The 18133-nt window shown below is 48.1% G+C and overlaps 8 protein-coding genes across 8 annotated transcripts; 4 read left to right on the forward strand and 4 right to left on the reverse strand.

Annotated features, from left to right (window-relative positions):
• Nucleotides 1-858: 858 nt before the first annotated feature.
• ABOM_007735 (RNA exonuclease) lies at nucleotides 859-1969 on the forward strand (the record flags this gene model as incomplete). The annotated part of the gene is made up of 2 exons (XM_022534864.1): nucleotides 859-1039; nucleotides 1098-1969. The coding sequence occupies 2 exons, from the start codon at nucleotides 859-861 to the stop codon at nucleotides 1967-1969; spliced, it is 1053 nt and encodes a 350-aa protein (XP_022387974.1).
• A 431-nt stretch (nucleotides 1970-2400) lies between these two features.
• Nucleotides 2401-3197, reverse strand: ABOM_007736 (putative cyanamide hydratase; the record flags this gene model as incomplete). The annotated part of the gene is made up of 2 exons (XM_022534865.1): nucleotides 2401-2915; nucleotides 2978-3197. 2 exons carry the CDS (start codon nucleotides 3195-3197, stop codon nucleotides 2401-2403), a joined length of 735 nt encoding a protein of 244 aa, XP_022387975.1.
• Nucleotides 3198-3817: 620 nt separating this feature from the next.
• On the forward strand, nucleotides 3818-4752 carry ABOM_007737 (uncharacterized protein; the record flags this gene model as incomplete). Its single annotated transcript, XM_022534866.1, has 4 exons — nucleotides 3818-4154; nucleotides 4208-4318; nucleotides 4373-4418; nucleotides 4470-4752. Coding segments are annotated over 4 exons (777 nt in total), but the record flags the coding sequence as incomplete, so codon positions are not given.
• A 255-nt stretch (nucleotides 4753-5007) lies between these two features.
• Nucleotides 5008-6194, reverse strand: ABOM_007738 (uncharacterized protein; the record flags this gene model as incomplete). Its single annotated transcript, XM_022534867.1, has 2 exons — nucleotides 5008-5719; nucleotides 5788-6194. 2 exons carry the CDS (start codon nucleotides 6192-6194, stop codon nucleotides 5008-5010), a joined length of 1119 nt encoding a protein of 372 aa, XP_022387967.1.
• A 3145-nt stretch (nucleotides 6195-9339) lies between these two features.
• On the forward strand, nucleotides 9340-11602 carry ABOM_007739 (peptidase S41 family protein; the record flags this gene model as incomplete). Its single annotated transcript, XM_022534868.1, has 5 exons — nucleotides 9340-9475; nucleotides 9528-9668; nucleotides 9730-9984; nucleotides 10038-11056; nucleotides 11108-11602. 5 exons carry the CDS (start codon nucleotides 9340-9342, stop codon nucleotides 11600-11602), a joined length of 2046 nt encoding a protein of 681 aa, XP_022387968.1.
• Nucleotides 11603-12767: 1165 nt separating this feature from the next.
• ABOM_007740 (LLM class flavin-dependent oxidoreductase) lies at nucleotides 12768-13853 on the forward strand (the record flags this gene model as incomplete). The annotated part of the gene is made up of 1 exon (XM_022534869.1): nucleotides 12768-13853. The coding sequence occupies one exon, from the start codon at nucleotides 12768-12770 to the stop codon at nucleotides 13851-13853; it is 1086 nt and encodes a 361-aa protein (XP_022387952.1).
• A 1280-nt stretch (nucleotides 13854-15133) lies between these two features.
• On the reverse strand, nucleotides 15134-15424 carry ABOM_007741 (uncharacterized protein; the record flags this gene model as incomplete). The annotated part of the gene is made up of 1 exon (XM_022534870.1): nucleotides 15134-15424. The coding sequence occupies one exon, from the start codon at nucleotides 15422-15424 to the stop codon at nucleotides 15134-15136; it is 291 nt and encodes a 96-aa protein (XP_022387951.1).
• Nucleotides 15425-16526: 1102 nt separating this feature from the next.
• Nucleotides 16527-17279, reverse strand: ABOM_007742 (protein fmp52; the record flags this gene model as incomplete). The annotated part of the gene is made up of 2 exons (XM_022534871.1): nucleotides 16527-16669; nucleotides 16727-17279. 2 exons carry the CDS (start codon nucleotides 17277-17279, stop codon nucleotides 16527-16529), a joined length of 696 nt encoding a protein of 231 aa, XP_022387954.1.
• Nucleotides 17280-18133: the final 854 nt, after the last annotated feature.

Raw genomic sequence — 18133 nt, forward strand, 5'->3', positions numbered from 1 at the left:
AGTTGTGGAATTTCTCGCGCTTGAAAACCCTCAAGAACGCCATGGCTACACGAGGAGCTCGGCTTTCGTGTTATGCGTTTTTGAACAATTCAGATTGAGGTGGTTCAACCTGGTATCAATGATAGCGATGGCATATTGTGGAACTGTGGGAAATAGGGCTCATTTAACTACTGCGTCATGATGGCCTTTGTTCCCAACATTTTAGTAGAGCGGCACCGACTTGGTGTACCGCTGTTTGACTTCAACAAAGTCCGAAAGGTACACAATGGGGATAATGATGATGAAACCTTTGTTAATCTCTATCCTGAATGGAGAACGTTGTCTTACTGAAACCATGTCTTTTGTCATCATTTCGATACACAATTGCTTTGTCTGTTGCTCTCTGGGGCGTTTACCAGAATACAAGTATAGCCTGAATCTTCTAGACTCAACAGCACTAGCAACGTTGTGTGACCGAGTATCAGACTCTCGGGTAGCTCAAAGCAGCATGAAAACTGTTATGCGGCATGGTTACGAGGCTGGGCAATTACGTTAAGTACTCTTTAGGGGCTGGGCCATTTCGCTAAGCGTCATCACGATGACTCATTCGGGCAGGAACGTCCTGCGTCAGGCTGCCGATTACTTCGATAGCACGTATGTAGACGTACGAATGATATAACTATTGCATTTATACTGGGGCCTATCTTTCCTCGTCAGTCCACATTGCTTTCTCTTCCTGTACTTTACCAAGCAACTCCACATCACGTTAAACCATCCATTTCATAGCTATATAAGTATAGAGCTATACTCTAACCGAATCAACTACCTTTATCAAGCGTTTATCACATTTACTGTTACCGTTATATACACATACCCACGATGCCGGGCTTTGAGCATTCGCGGATGGGGACAAACACCTACCCCAACGGAAGGAACACAAAAGGAGGTCTCTCGCTCACAGCCCCACCGGTCAAGGGGGAATGGAATACGATGGATGGGGCGAGGCAGACTAACGAGAGCGTTGAGCTCTCTGGAAAGAAGGCCCACAGCCCACAAAAGGGTAAGTACCATACTATTACCCTTTACATACCGTATGTACAGGCTGACAACGAATGTAGGCCAATATAAAGGCCAACGGAGGAAAGGAAAGGGCAAATGGCAAAAGGTGCCTTTGTCCGAAGTAGCAAAGCCGGCGGCTCCAAATATCAACTGGTCGGTTATCCCAGAGCCAGCGCAGGCAAAGGTCCTCCAAGACTTGGAGGAATTGTGCCGTTCGACGAATCCACATGTTGCTCGAATGCGCCACCTGGATACCTCTAAGGGGCATGAAACCAGCCCAACTCGGCGATCGGTCGTTGCCATCGACTGTGAAATGGTCCAGGTGGGTCGGGGCCAGAATGAGGTAGTCCAGGTCTGCGCCGTGGATGTACTGTCCGGGGAGATACTGGTCGACAAGGCTGTCGTTCCGACAAAACCCGTCACAGATTGGTGTACACCATGGAGTGGAATGACAGCGGGCCGCTTGGAGGATATGAGAAGGAAAGGCAAGACGGTGAACGGCTGGGAGGAAGCTCGGGCGGAAGTCCTGAAGTTTGTCGATGGCGATACCATCTTGGTTGGCCATGCGCTTCGGAACGATGTGCGTGCTTTGGGGATGATGCATGCAAAGGCCCTCGATACCGCCACTGTTACGAAGCATGCGGTGAGCAAGGGAATGGTGGGATCTGGTTGCAAGCGCACTTGGAAGCTGAAGACGTTATGTCAAGATTTCCTGGGGATAAATATCCAACAGTCCAGGAATGGACACGACTGTGTCGAAGACACGCTTGCGACCAGAGAAGTGTTGCTCTGGTGTGTCCGCAATCCGGACAAGCTGAAGAACTGGGCAGCGAAGCAGTGTGCTGCGATACAAGCAGTAGTAAGCTCCTGCTCATCCGCCCAGGAGAGGGAGGAGAGTATACCGTTTGAAAATGTTGAAGATTGGTTGTAATGTTATATTGTTATGATATACCCAGTTTAAATGTTGCAACGTATGGTCGAGTAGGAACTTATCTCTCTACCCTTCTCATATATCCCGATATTATGAAATCATGAAAGTCATATGGCATTGCCTTTATAGTTTTGATATCCAAACGTCCTATACTTGTAAAGCTACATCTGCCAGTACTCCGGCTAGCACATCCACCTCTATAGCACTTGTATAAAAGGGTCCAGACCTAATATCAAGCTGCGGTGCGGCCTCTGGGGAGAAACATGGCTGATGGAAGAATGTAGAACTCTAGCGCACCATTCTAAGGATCTGTACATGCAGTCATCTGATTCTCCACTTCGCCTTATATTTACTAGTATTGACATATACACTCTCGTTTGAAGTGTATTAACTCTTGAGACAATTCATATATCTATATGCATTGTGCCGAATCACTCCCACTGCCTCATGAGAGTGTTGGCCTCGATCTCCTGGTCAAAGTTCACAAGATGGGTGGAATGGCACCAGGGCTTGATCTTCTCCTCCTTGCGAATGACGCTAGAGAAGAATGCGCACCACTTGATGCGCGGATACGCCTCGTTGATCTGAGTGCGAGTGATCTCGTGAATCAGTTCACCGAAATTCTTGACGTGCGGATGGAAACCGGTATTGTCGTATGTCGTGGCCAGCTGGATGAGTTGACCAATGTAGGTGATCGTCCCATCGACTCCCATATCTTCGTGTCGGATGATTGCCTCAGCAGCTGCCTCGGCCTGATCCGTCGTCGCACCGAAATCTTTGAGGATGTAGAGGGCTTTGATGCCCCCATAGATATCGAAGGACATGCGGGTTGCGGTCAGGTTTTCCTCAGCCGTACCGAGATCATGCAGTAGGCATGTCAGAGCCCAAGTCACGGGGTTAAGAGCAGCGGCTTGCTCGGGGAACTGCTGTTTGGTAATGGCCATTCCTAAGCTGGGGTTAGATATGAAGCTCGGCACTACTAGAACTATGAGCAATTTGCAAGCATACCATAGAAGTAAACCCTCATCGAATGGTTGAAGGTTTCGGGATGCAGGGTTTCCTTTGCATATTTCAGAGTCTTTGCGACTGTGGGATCATCAAATGGGAATTGGATGTCACTGAGAGATAGAGGCTCCGGCTTATTGATAAAAGGCTGGTCACCGAAGATGGCGCCCGCATTAGCCGGCGTGCTAGTCCAGCCGTTTGCTGCGGTTTCCTGGTGGCACATGGTGTAGTAGAAAGAGTTGGAACAATGCCACAGGTGGATAGTAGAAGTAGAGTATTTAGTGGAAGTAGGTGGCAGTTGATAGTAACTGAGAGTCCGTTTAATGATGCCAGAAAGCAGTGAACAGGTGCGGGATGAAGCCTTCAAATACTAGTTCTCTAACATCACTCACCCCACCCTATTATTAATGCAAGTGGAGGGAATGCAATCAACGTTCGGTCCGACGACAGAGACTTGAAGCTCTTCCGATCTAATGGGTGATGATTAACAGGCAGATCGATGCCTTGATAGTCGAGATTTGTAGGGTTGCTGAAGCAGACGAGGCGTGACCATACCCGATTAGGAAGTTATGACATGTGGGGCTTCAGTGGCAACTTTCACGTTGGTTCTCCAAACCTTCCAAGGCTCGGAAAAATATGGGGAGGATATCGTGATTGATAAGTTCTAGTCGCCGAGATAGGAAGTTATAGCTTGTGGCGCTCGACCTTCTGAACTTTGCGGTGTGATGTTGAGATAGATGATCATATAACAATGTGACTCGAGCCGAAATCTTCGATATCTTCCAGTTCTAGTAGATATGCCACTAAGTTGAACATGAAAACATTCTCTTAACAAGGCTCAGTGCGACAATAATTTTCATTGGCATTATCCCTACGAGAACCTTAGCTCCTAATGGCGCCCAGTCATCTGGCCAACCCAGTAAGTACCCGGCCGATATTTTCACCTGGCATACTTGGGCCAGATATACTGACACTCGCTGCAAGAGTCCACTAGGATTTGGTGCCTTTGCAACCACCCTGATGACCCTTTCGCTTTCCATGATGGGCTTCCGTGGCGTTTCAAATCAGACTGTATTCATTGCTAACCTTTGCTTCCTCGCGGGGTTGGGCCTCCTCATATCTGCGCAATGGGAGATGGTGAAGGGCAACACTTTTGCGTATACAGTACTCGCTGCATTTGGTAAGCTACATATTCACGAAGCATGCGACATGGCAGTTACTGACGCGCTGGAGGATTTTATTACGGCGGCTACGGCGTATTGCTGATGCCCTCGATGGGTGTTATAGAGGCCTACGGCAGTGAAACAGCCGAATATCATAGCGCATTTGCATTCTACCAGCTAAGTTAGCTATTCGCATAGTATAGCACACAGACTGTAGCTGATCCATAGAGTGAAGTTTGGTGTTTTCTGAATTTCTTTTTCCTACTTGCCGCTTTACCAACGTAAGTATCGTGATCCAAGCCGAATTGTGAACGATGCTGACATTTCCGAAGACATGTTCCGAATATTGTTGTTTATGCCGCCTTGGAGCTATGCTACATCTTCAATTGTACCGCACACTTTATGCGGGCAGACGGCAGATTGGCGTTAGCTGAGGCTTTCACAAAGGTGGCTGGTGCCTTTGGCTTCCTATCGGCCCTGGCTGGGTTTTACCTGCTGGCACATGGATTATGTCAGGATACATTTCCATTTAGAATCCCCTTATGTGAAACCGGTGGGCTTTTTCGGCGTCCACCTTCTATTCGTGAGAAGATGGATGAAATTGGTGCTGTTTGAAGAGATGTATCATGGGGGGGCATCATAAATCAAGTACTTGAATACTATGACACATTGAATAAAAGGATATACCCATCCGCGCATGCAGGATTAATCTCAAGCAAAGAAAAGAAATGTCTTTGATTGATCTCAGATGAACCTATCTTCAGAACATTTCGGTGTGTTGCTCTTCACTAGATGCCCACAACATGATTATTATTAGCATTCAGTACCCGCCTTTGGAGAACTTTCATTAACATCGAGGGCAAATTGTTCTCAAATTAGTAACCAGCCTTGTTCTAGTACATGCAGTTCAGAATCCTCTGATGCCGAGTTGTCAATGAAGCGTCTTCGTTCCCAATATTCATGTAGGACCTTTGAAGCATTTATCACATTTAAACAGCTGGTCAGATTCCAAAGCATCTTCAGGGATTTAGTTACCAGTTGCTGCTCAGCGTAAGTCTGACATTCTAGACCGACAATGAAGACCGGCCAAAGTAAGCACTTGAATAAAGCCGGGTCGCTATTGAGAGAGTCGATCACGTCAAGTAATCGTGATGCCAGCTCGTCATGGGCCAATGTTATGGTCTCAGTTGATGCCCTGAAGGCACGGAGAACTCGGCTTCCATAGAGCAAGGTGGCACCTTTGTACGCTTGAGATAGCAAAGAAAGCTTCTGGACCTCTGCTGCTGAGGGGGATCTCAATTGCACAGAGTCTGATGCCCATTTCAAACAATCGAAGTTTGCTGTCAGCTCGAGCATGGTCCGAGTATCTTGTACATACTCTTGAATTGAGATATCATCATGCACGTTTAAGGTCTGAATGGCGTGTCTTTGATTCGAGAAGTAGTGGATGGCTCCCAGAAGGAACCCAGGACATCCCAAAAAGCTTCTAACAATGGACTCTTGATGCCTGCTTTCCTCATGATTGATACTTAACTCAGGCATCAACTTTGAACCTGAGAGTGCACCTCCAATGGTTGAGATACTACTATTGTCAGTGACAAATCACAGTATATACAGACGAGTAGAGAGGAAGAGGAAGAGGAAGCATACAGTGAAAACTGTCGGGCGACAAATCGCCTGGTCTCCTTTACTGTCTCCCCAGGGTCGGCATTAATATGGCCACTGACATCCCGCTCCAGCAACGAGTGAGAAAGATTGACGAGGCCTTGTGCACCATGGAGATGATATTTCCAACCATCGATGCCAGACTCGAGGAGATCTAGAAAAATTAAAAGGAGGATTGTTGCCATTGTTGAGTCCTTGCCAGAGGGTTCGAGATGGGACAACGATGAAGACAATGCCTGGATTGCTTGCTTTTTGAAATGGAGTGCATCCAAATTCGCAGTCACGAATCGAGGGGATAAAGCGTCATCGACCTGATCGAATGACAGGTTTGTATTAGCGAAGTGCCGTGCAGCAACAGCAACTATACACGTTCGCAAGGTTGAATCATGCATAGCGAAAGTAAGCAAACTCCTGAACGGATTGCTCTCGCTGTCATATAGAATGTACAACTTGGCGATACGTATGTTATCTTTTGGTTGACATTAGCGCGTCTATGGGAACATCAGCCTTTCTAGTAACCCACAATAATCAAGATAGAACCTCGATTACCAATCGAGATCGTGTATGTAAGGGTCTTCCAAGGCGAACCGGGGAGCAGTATTGGTTGTCGAAGCCTTTGCGCGGGCGTGTAGAACTGGTCTCCGCTTTGATTGCGCAGACAAACTTTCATCGGCACCTTTAGGACCCCCTTCCAGAACACGTCCGCGCATCTTCCCCCGAATTGCCACGCCTTTGACCCATCGTAAGGGTCTCGTTTCAAAACATTCCAGCCCAGCTTTCTGACATTTGGCGCAAGGAGTACCTGTTTGGTCACATTGGATGGTGCGGCTGCGGCATGTCCAGCATGCTGCACCCATTCTGTGAGACGGCCGACCGGGCAAATAGAGCACAACAACGGTCTTCAGTTATGATGTTGGTCATGATGAAAGTTTGAAGACAGTTTCGCCTACTTCCGTATGCCCGGCCGGAATTATAATGGTCCGTGCACCTACGTACCAAACCCTTCTTTGAAGACGCCTCTAGAAGTTGCATATACAAAAGTCTTGAGTCCGAACCATCCTAGCTATTACGATATATATAGAAAGAGTATAGTGATCTCCTATACTTCCTACAGATCACTAACCCTCTACCTGCCTTAGCCCACCAGTGCCACCGTTGCAGGCAATCACACCTCATATGTACTGGACCGATATTTAGAACACCAGCATTTACCCCATGTATCAGTGCATGCTAGCTATTAGTATGAAACAATTCTTCTGTGAGAAGAGCAGGGCCCTTTTTTCGTTCTTTCTTTTGCATGTACTATGATTTGAAGGGGGTTTTCCTTTTGGCAAACGCTATGGTGGTAGCATATAGTCGTGCACAAGTACGATGTTACTACCGGAGTTTGAAGGATTTAATCATGCAAGGAACAAAACCCGCCACAGATGGCCAGACGAGCCCTAAATAGGATTTTTGATACCACGCTCGATTCTTGATTTGAGCCGAAAGTAAACGAATTTTCCGACGCGGGACTACACTGCCTCCGCTTTCACTACGATGGGCCTGATTACAAATTCAGAAGGATTTTAGTAACTAACTAACTAACCTGACTCTCAGCGGATAAGTCAGTGTAGGTTGGGGTGGAGCTAATGAATGGATGGGCATTAAAACGACGGAGACGGAGTAAGTGAGGCTAAGTCGCTAGGCAACTAAGCATAAGGGTTGTAATTGCGATCAGCACTACACAATTCCGTGCTAGTAAAGGGCAACGAATGGATGGTCCCGTACCGCAGTCTTGCTACTGGGTCAGTCGGCTGGGCTTTTCAAAACGGATCGTTAGGGGTATGCGCCCTACGGACAGACTAGAATAGTAAAAGTGGACCCGTAAGGTCGATTAATATATCTTGCTTGTGGGCGGATAGAGAATAGAGAAAACATAATTTGTTCAAGACCTGTCTTGTAAAGGAAAGAGATTTCACCATATATGAAAGGGTTCAGAGAACAGCAGGGTGAGGATATCATCATCGTAAACAGTGAGGGATAAGGCAGATTCAGGGCAAACACTTACCGTCATGTCCATCATGGTCAATGTACAGACCAGGTGAGGGAACAGACGGGGATGACTGGACCATCTGAGCCTCAATTTGAACGGCTCTATTTCATGGAGTCAAGAGTCTTATTAGCATGGTTTGGGGGTGGTAGGGTCTATGCCGCAAGATGGAGACCGCCCGGTAGCCCCAATAAAAAGATCTCTGCGAAAGCCATTGCTTAGGAGGCCGAAAGTTGTTGTTGAGAGTCCACAAAGCTTTTGGTCGCAGTTTAGGAAATGTGTAAAAACTTCGTCTAGCTTCTCGCGCTCAAGCTATTGAAATATGTGTTGAGACTAGGGCCGGCCTTATCCTTGTTTTTTAATGTTTTCAGTGTTTTCAACCTGCATGGACCACGACCTTTTATTAAACTCCTATTGGCTACTGGTTTGAGTGTGGATGGCATTGGAGGGTGCAAAGGTGAAATATTTACATATATTTACTGTCTGTTGCTATGATCTTTAAGGAAGCAGAAACTGACAAGGAGAAGGTGGTGAAATCCTTGTACCCTTCCATCATACAAGGTGACGGTTCAATCAATCCTTACAAGGCAGATCGGATATATCATGCAGGACCGGTTGAACACTCATCCAATTGCACACAATCACCAGGATTGCTAAGAAGAAGTCTCATACCAAACACACTGTGCATACTACGAATATCGGTCTTAATTGTTGGCTAAGCACTTTCGTGGAAAGGATCAGGATCTCCCGGAGTTGGGCGTTGGCGCTATTGTAAGCTACCCAGTAAGTTAGTGGGAACAACTCGCGCTTTTCTATAAAAAGGGATCCAATTATTTGGCGAGGCTTTTCATCACAGTGGAGAACTGGATGGACAGGAATAGAGAAAGCGGTGACTAACCTAGCCCTATCCCAGCCGGCCCCCATGTTACTAACTTAGCTATGGCCTTAGCTTTTACACCATTTGCGGCGCTTATTCGGCGGTGCTGTTGAAGGCGCTTAGGCCCCGAGGCCAGTAGGTCCAATCATGGAAGATAATTGACGAACTTCATCTCCCTTGCGACGATCCAACAGATACCGAGCCCGGCGCTACGCAACCACGACCAATGATCAACGCTCTGTACTCTAGTTTTCTGTGATTGGTCGTGGCGTCGACGACGTGCGAAAGAGCATTAACCCAGCTGTACCATGTGGGTACAGCCGGGGGATGGGATGGAGGGCCGTGGCGATGCAGTCTACTGCGTACTGATCATCTCCACATGGCCCCCATACCCCCTGTCAACAAATGGCACAGCCTGGGGTGGAAATGATAGTCTGTACTAGAAGAGGTCGGGAAAGCGACCGACCCACAGGCGTGAATTGACTTGGACAGTGCTCCAAATGGAGCCTCATCAATACCATAGCCACAGCTGGGCCCCCGAGCCATATAAGAAACGGCTGTACCTCTATGATGTGCAACGGCTCATTTCAGCATAGAATAGCAGAGCCAAATCAGACTTTTGTTGACGATGTTTTCAAAATCACCCCTTATCCTCGCCCTGACAGGGGCATTGTCCGCTGTTGCTGCCCCTAGTGCAGTGGTCCGGTCGGAGGACCCATGTGCGAAACTAAGCAGTTTATATCAGCAAGCCGTGAATGCAAATGGTAAGGATACTATGCCAGTTGCGAACATGACCCCCATTCTAACAACACCCAGTGACTGAGCCTATTATGGTTGACGGAGGGCTCGCTCATGAGTGTCTGCACTCCATGCCATTTGATGCGCAAAAGGGAGTGAAATTTGTCTCGGAATTAAGCAAATACATCCAGTTTCAGTCAACGATAGAGCTCCTAGAAAGTAGGTAGCAACCGGTTGTCAACGTCAAGGGGTCGAGGTGTCTAACAATTTACTACTTTAGACCCCCCAGCCGGATATCTGTCCGCCCCAACAGACCTCATTGGGGGTATGGATGATGTACTTGCTAAAGCTAAAAACAACCAATTCTCTAGCCACTACGACTTTGAAAATGCTATTCTGCGGGTTCTTCATTCTGCAAATGATGGTCATTTGGGTGGCACCTTGTGCTCAAACACAATCTTCTACTTTAGGAACCGTGTGTCTCTGATATCAGTTTCGTCGGATGGAGTAGAGCTTCCTCAGCTCTATACATTAGGTATGTAATACGGACTATTCCCTCCAGGAAGCTAGCTGACCACCACGCATTAGAGGATGCACAGGCTCTTCAAAGAGATCCCAAGATTGTCTCTCCCGTTGTCAGCATCAATGGCTACGATGCTGTGTCGTACCTGAATCAGTACGCGGAGTCAGATCATTTCCAAGACCCAGATGCGAGATATAACCACCTCTTTCCCTCAAGCGCCCGTTATGTTGCCCAGCAAGGGCAGGAAGGAACTTGGACGTTTAACAGTGGGCTATGGCCTGGCTATGCATCCCAAACCCTATCATTCGCCAACGGAACATCACGAGACGTGCCAACACTCGCTCAGATTGCACTGAAAGACTTTGAGTACCGCAATGGCAGCGCTCTCTGGGAAGACGTATGCTTAGCGCCAACCGAATCAACATCCGATGACACCGAAGATAGTCTATCAAAGAGGTCCGGGACTACTGGGAAGAAGGCACCGACCATGTATCCAAAGCCTGTCATGCGTGATGCATATAACACGATCTCGGGATACTATCTCGAAGATGACCTCAAGGATGTCGCCGCTCTTTTCGTGCCCAGTTTTGAAACTAACAAATATGAGGGAGACCCATTAGCATTTGCAAACCACGCCACGGACTTTGTGAAGAAGGCAGTTGATGCTGGGAAGAAAAAGCTGATCATTGACGTTTCGGGGAACCCTGGTGGTAACACAGCTTCTGGATATGACCTATTTCGAGTTTTCTTTCCCGAGGCAGAGATGTACACAGCGTCTCGTATCCGCGCTCATGAGTCAGTCGATCTCATTGGACAAGCACTGTCTTCATTAACCAAAGATACCGACGACTATGTAGCGGAGGGCATCGCTCTGTACGATCTTGTTTCCCCGAATCAAACGTACCATTTCCAGTCATGGGAAGAATATTACGGACCCCAGCAGGTGAATGGAGCCAACCTCAGTCACATTGCCGGGAACTTCGACTTTGATGTGATATCTAGCTGGGAAACTCCTATCCGTGGACATGGTCCTTTCAAACTAAACGACACGATCACCCATTTCGCACCAGAGGATATCCTTATTGTATGTTATCCAGTTTCTATGCAGAGATGTATTGGGCTAACCCTTGAGTAGGTGACGGATGGATATTGCACCTCAACCTGTACCATTTTTACGGAATTGATGACTCACGTGGGTGGTGTCAAGACTCTGGCCTTTGGTGGCCGGCCACAAAACGGCCGTATGCAGGCAATGGGAGGATCTAAGGGTAGCCAGGTCGCCTCATCAGTTTTGATTGATGCGTGGGTTGAGGGGGCTAAGTTCCTTGCTGAGAAGTCCGCGCAGGATGAAAAGCCCTTGCTCAGTCTGGAGCAACGCAAGGCCCTGAATGCCTCTGCTCCAGCAGTAGAGGAACTTCCTTTCAACCTGCCTGCCCTGAGTGTCAACTGGAAGAACTCATATCTCCGCGATAACCACGAGATTCCAGTCCAATTCCTCTACGAGCCAGCCGACTGCCGCCTGTTCTACACCTGGGACAACTACAAGAACCCTGCGACTACCTGGACCGCTGCCGCTCGCGCCTGGTGGGGCAATGGTACTTGTGTGCCAGGTTCCTCTGCCCACAACTGATTGTTTTTCCCGAGTATTCTTGCCCTTTGCTTGTATTAATAGTCTCACATTTGTATATCTTTCTTCTTCGAGACCAACGTTATGGAACGACCAGCCGAGCGAAACAATAATAGAGTCTTTTGGAATTTAGAAATAACTAGATGAATTCAATACCTTGGCTTAATGGAAGCTTCGAATTGGCTTGCAAGACCTCTCATATAGGAAAGAGTTTCTCAATTACAGTTCTACCAAAGGCAAACCACCCCCAACTTGAGACAGTCTGTTGCATTTTGGTATGCTTCCACTGGGACCTCCCCAATTCGCAGCAGATCAACCTATATCAAACTTTCGACCTGTTGAAACTTCTGGTTGCACACAATGTCTTATTGGGCCATGACTAGCCTCGAAGGAAGTCATCCTGACATGTCCAGTACCAGAACATGAGCGATTGACATGAGCATAAACTCGATGCATAAATACGGGTACCCGGTGCAATCTATATTGCTATATGTTGCCGCAACGCCGGGGAGAAGAAAGCCTATCCACACAGGTTACGAATGCCAGGGGGAGGAGCATTCTTCAGTCTAACGAATCCGCGTGCCCTATCGACAAAATTCACATTACACCATGTCTCCATGCATTTAATAAAATGACAAGCGACCACTTGCGACCGTCGACCTTATCATCATGCGTGTGGGCTATTCCTTCTGTTATACTATTTGCCGGTGATTGGCCATGATCACGCAATTCCGAGAGATCTGACGCTTGCTGCGATATTATCTTCTTCCCCGCATGGTCTGACAGTCATGGATTATAAATCAGATCAAGGTACGAAAGCTTAATGTTATACTCTTTTCACGAAAACTCCCCTAGAAATCAAGGAGAAAGGCAGAATGCTGGGAGGTGAGCCGTAGTGATTCAGTGCAACGTTTACCCACAACACCCACACGTTACATAGATAGGAGGTATACAAGCGACAGGAAATACCACAGGTTTAATAAGCGAGCGTCAGAGTAAGGCGTCATTTTAATGCGGGTCTCGTCATATATCTCTGGAGCCAATCACCACCAAAAGGGACCAGGAAGATATCCATGATAGACGAATATAAAGAATGCAGTAACCCCTCATCCTAACTCCGAGTAAGACATTCAGAGATCGGGAAAGAAAGAGACCAACGTCTGTCACAATGCCTGTTGAATTTATTAGTCTGACGTTTCCGAACGCCTCCACTGAGATCAAGCCAATTCCCAATGCCACGATCGACCCAGAATATCTGGAGCGCTACGCGCGAAACCTAGATGACTATGGATTCAACTACACATTGGTGCCTTACGATTCATCCTACTTCGACCCGTGGACGATAGGCGCCACCATTGCTTCCAAGACAAAGAATATCAAGATTATCATTGCTCTCCGGCCAAACACATTGTATCCCACGGTGGCAGCCAAGGCCCTCGCGACACTGGACCAACTCAGTTCCGGCCGTGTGGTCGTCCACTTCATTGCCGGAGGCAGCGATGCTGAACAAGCAAAGGAAGGCGACTTCCTGACCAAGGAGCAACGTTATGCCCGCCTGGAGGAATATATCCGAATTCTCCGCCGGGCGTGGGAATCGCCAGATCCATTTGACTGGGATGGAGAATACTACAAATTCAAGCAGTTTTCTAACAAAGTCCGTCCTACAAAGGAGACTATTCCTGTCTCCGTCGGCGGATCTTCCGACGACGCATATCGGATCGGAGGTGCACTAGCCGATATCTTTGGCCTTTGGGGGGAACCCTTGAAAGAAACCAAGGAGCAGATTGAGAAAATCTATGCCGCAGCCGAAAAGGCTGGTCGGTCCGATCGGCCGCGTATCTGGGTGACCTTCCGACCGATCGTCGCGGAGACCGAAGAACTGGCCTGGGCGAAGGCGCACCGCACCCTGGATGCGCTTCAGGCAAACCGACCGGGTGGCCAGGGGAACGCGCCTGCTCAGCCACAGAACGTTGGGTCCCAGCGGCTGCTGGATATCGCAGCTCGTGGGGAGGTGCAGGATCGCGCGCTGTGGTATCCGACCGTTGTAGCCACGAACGCCCGCGGTGCGTCCACTGCGCTGGTTGGATCTCACCAGACGATTGTGGACTCGATCTTGGACTATGTTGACTTGGGTGCGGAGCTGATTTCTATCCGTGGGTATGATAACCTCAACGACGCGATCGACTATGGGCGGTATATTCTGCCACCAGTCCGTCAAGCGCTGGAGGAGCGTGGAGCCAAATCTGCGGCTTAGTTGTGGAATAGAGAATGTCGTAGCAGCGAGTGACATAGCCCGGGCTCTTATATTGGAAGTGCCTCAACTATACTCTGCTGCGTGGCCAAGTTTTCTAGTTGATGTAATCTTTACCTCGTGGAACAGGGGATTCGACTCGAAGAAAGGCTCGTGCAATTGATACCTGATAGAAAGTATATGAACCCGATATTGGCCAAGGTGTAACAGTCCAGCAATTGCCCTTGAAATAAAATTATTCTTAGAAATCCTTGGTAAAGAAAACACAATAGTTCTAGTGCAGAACCTCCCGCATGATCTATTGCACTATCCCGGGAATAAGGCCAAGGATTATGCGATAGTTAAACGACAGAACCAGAATCCATTCAACGGTCAAGTTACAACTATGATCAGATACCGTGCGCAGTTTCGACGGTGACAAAAGACTGGTGGCTACCTCAGGGATACAGCGAGGATCAGTGAAACAAGACGCCCTGCAACGGGCCAGGCACTGTTGCCCGACCCAACCGCAAAATGTGAGAACAAACTGAGACTGCCCCTTTCATTGGATCCCATAATAGGTCGCTCTTCCGGAAAGGCTGTACACACTGCTGCTAGAATTCAACCATGACGAACGTTTTCATTAGGTCAGTGGTGAGCACACACGCAATATGGTTGTTTCCGTGCCTCTTGCCTGGGACATATGTGGTTCCTCTGAGTTTGTGTCGCAGCTAGGCAACGTGAGCTCTCGATATGTCCAGTGATGATCGGATATCAGAGCAATAGGGAGAGCAAGAGGGGGAAAATTCAGCAGGCCTTAACTGATGTTAACATCCTCTGTGATGAATTAAGTCAAGAAGAGAACCCAGCACAACTGCCGACCCAAAACGGGTAAAGCTAGGTTACAGTAACATGTGTTAAGCGAGATATCGACTACGTTCACCATCCGACCAGGATTCTGGAATATACTGAAGGTACATTATGTGAATGCTTCACGGTCTGCTATATTCGAGGTCCCTCATGTCGAGGCCACATGTAGGTATGTTATTAGATAAATATCCAAGAGATGCTCCAGATCGCTCTCTCTTCGGTATAGCATTGACATCACGTTTCACCCATTTCCAGAAATATCGGGCCCTTCAGCGGCATGATGCAGTGTACTTGGAATGAATGGTGCTATGTATGTTTCAGTACACTCTTCTTTAGCCCAAGGTTTAACAATATGCCACATGCTTCGATGCTCTAACTTTCAGCAGTTAATTAGTAGAGCTTCGCAAGAAGAGATGCGTTTTCCTTACAATGGCCTATTTCAAATCTTGCTTTTGCTCAAAGTCCAATACAGTGAAGCTCTTCACCCGACTCTCGAGCTTCACGGTACCCACGTCGTGAACAGAGAACGCCAGGTCCTCGCATTCATCATCCGAGAAGAAGAAAACTTTCTGGCCTGGAAGGAGCTCGTTAATGGTGACATGGAATCCTTTGGGCAAGAAAGCCTTTGCGCAGACATCGGTCTCGGAGCTCTTCCAGTAGCCGGTGGTCAGCTCCCACGCGGAGGCGGCGAGGGGGAGGAGGGCAAGGGCTGCGGTAAACTTCATATTGTATTGATGCTTTGTGAATGAGGTTGAAGAAAGATTCACTTGTAAAGTTCAAGCATTTATTAAAGGTTATCAACGGGTTTGGCGAGTACTGTCCGGTATATAACGACGTAGTATACCATGGAGAACGGCGACAGTTTCAAGAGGTATTTCCGCAACCAGGCCTTCGCTACTGTGCTCCACGACGCAGATTGCCAATTCTGCTTACTACCCATTGATTGGATGTGGTGAGGAAGTCAGTATGCAAGGGGTGAAGTTACATTCTTCGCTGTTTTCGGCCGGGACGAACCCAAACTTGTTCGCAACCCCGCGAAAATTGATTTGTGACAGAACCTTACTAAACGTCATGTCAGGTTCAGACAGCTGGTTACCAGTGGTGTGTGTTCACCCTATTTCCTCAGCCCCCGGTGGCATATATAACCTATGTAGCAGAACCCCGATCGATTACAGAGCAGCTCTGTTGAGTAGTCCATGTGCACAGAATACGTAGGTTATCCAGGTAAGCGACAGAATTCTGGTGAGAAACACGGATCCAGATTATGGCTTTTCACCGCTAGTCTTTTATCCCACAGTGTCAATGACGGAGAATGTTGTACCCCCTGGTGCATCATGGCGGCAGATTGCCCCTCGAGATAATGCAACCCAGAAACCGCACCTTTAGTGAACTATATTTTAACCAAAGCTTTCACACCTAATAGCAAGGATCCACTTGAACAGACTGTCCGGGGAAGGCTGCAAGGAATGAGATGCTTTGAGACTTGGCTGTCCTGCATCCGTCGTGCTCCTCAGTCAGCCACAACATTTTGCATTTGGTCACATAAAACGGGCAAAGGCAAGAGAGGTTCTTGTTACCTGTGGAAACGCCCACTAACTAGCCTGAAATATGATTAGTGTACGGCAAAAAGGTAGCATTACTGTCTTTAGCACGTCGGGGCTTGGTATGCCCCAGCATAGCTAATGAAGCAATAGCTGTATTGACTGAAGGTTTCACCCACTACGCCGTAAAATGAACGTAAAAGTGGTATATCAGCATATGCAATAATATTCATAATTAAATAAAAACAACCGTAGATATTTACGGCCCCGACTCAGCAATACAGTGTTACTCCTTCCACTCGTCTCTGCCTAACCTTACAATATCAGCCTGCTCAAGAACCCAATATTTTGATGGTGCCTTCCCCGCTTCTGCCATGCGAGCAGCTGCGACAGCTGCTCTGCCAATAACGGTTTGATCCTGACCTGTACCTTGAAATCAATACACAGTATCCCTGAGATTTCAAATGCTCACCAGGGTGGCCGTACCTATCATGTCCTGGACGCCCTGTCCGAGCTTATTGAGGTTCTGCACGATGTTCTCCAATAATGCAGCCTTGGGCTTTTCCCTTTGAAGGATGAGGCCAGGCCTCAGGATAATGCTATGGTCAAAATCAAGTTGCTCGATGGCATCCTCCACCCCGACCTTCATCTTCGAGTACGGCACATAGCCCGAGAAGAGGCCTCTGGTCCCTCCACTAGAGATGAACACGTACGTCTTTACTCCTGCCTCCTTGGCTGATCTGGCGTTCTCTATGCATAAGTCGTGGTCGATCTTCCACTGGTTCTCGATTCCGCCAGCTGCAGCTCTCGTGGTGCCGACTGCATTGAACACGACTGATGGCTTAGGGGAAAGAGAGGCGATCATGCCGCCCCATTTTGAGCTGTCGCTTTCTTCGAGGCTCTGCAGCTTGGGAGATTGCGCATTTGGCAGTCGCCTTGAAATGGTTTTGACGGATGAGAATGCGTTTGAGGCAAGCAGTGTCGCGAGGATCTGGCCGCCCACTGCTCCGGTACAGCCAAATACTGCTGCGGTCGTCATGGTAGAATACTTTTATCTGTAGCAGCTGTCTGTTTGAAACACGAAGTCTATTGCAAGACGTGAAGTATGATGGTTCTACTTTCATATTAAATAGGCAGGGGAACAATTAGGTAGCAAGGGAGACGTCACCAATGCCAAGCTGTCGTATGCGAATTGGCTTACGTGATGCGTTGGAATATGCCGAGGCAAAAATACCTCGATAAGGACTCTGGGTCGCTGTCTATGAAATGGAAAACCCCCAGGGTCCATCTCAGGAGAAAGAGAAATGTGTGTCCTTACATACAGATGACAGTTACTACAAACACGTATGATCAAGAACCGTATTCAACTCGGGAGTTCTCGAACACTCTGTCGGCTTACCCGCGAACGCCCACTTGGTCCTCTAAATATCTCGTGGGGAAGGGGCTTCAGGTAATTCCAGGGATAACGGCTCTTCCAGACTACATTTCAGTGTCGGTAACACTAGTTTCGGAAATTGTGTTGGAGTGAGGTGAAGGAAGACGTTCAAGCTTAAGTCACGCTTGCGATAGAGTCAACAAAAGTCCTCTCTCTGTGAGCAGGGGTTCAAACACGTCTCGATCTTCTCTCGGCGTTGGTCGTGCTAACCGCGAGTCAGTATCAGTAGTGGAGACTGTGGCGCTGCCTAGCTTAGATCCACCACTCCAGGTCTACCCCGTAAACATGTCCGCCCTCGGTGTTAACCTACGGGGATAGGGAGTCCTCTATGGCTCGACCGGCGTTAACAGTGAGTCCGTGTCACATCCGACTAGAGTACAGTCATATGGGTGCAGGAATCGTCTTCTCTTGAAGGCCCCTAGATCAGCTCAACCACAGCACAGATAAGAAGTTTGCAT

The sequence above is a fragment of the Aspergillus bombycis genome, assembly GCF_001792695.1.
Source record: "Aspergillus bombycis strain NRRL26010 chromosome Unknown contig00058, whole genome shotgun sequence".
Taxonomy (NCBI): Eukaryota; Fungi; Ascomycota; class Eurotiomycetes; order Eurotiales; family Aspergillaceae; genus Aspergillus; species Aspergillus bombycis.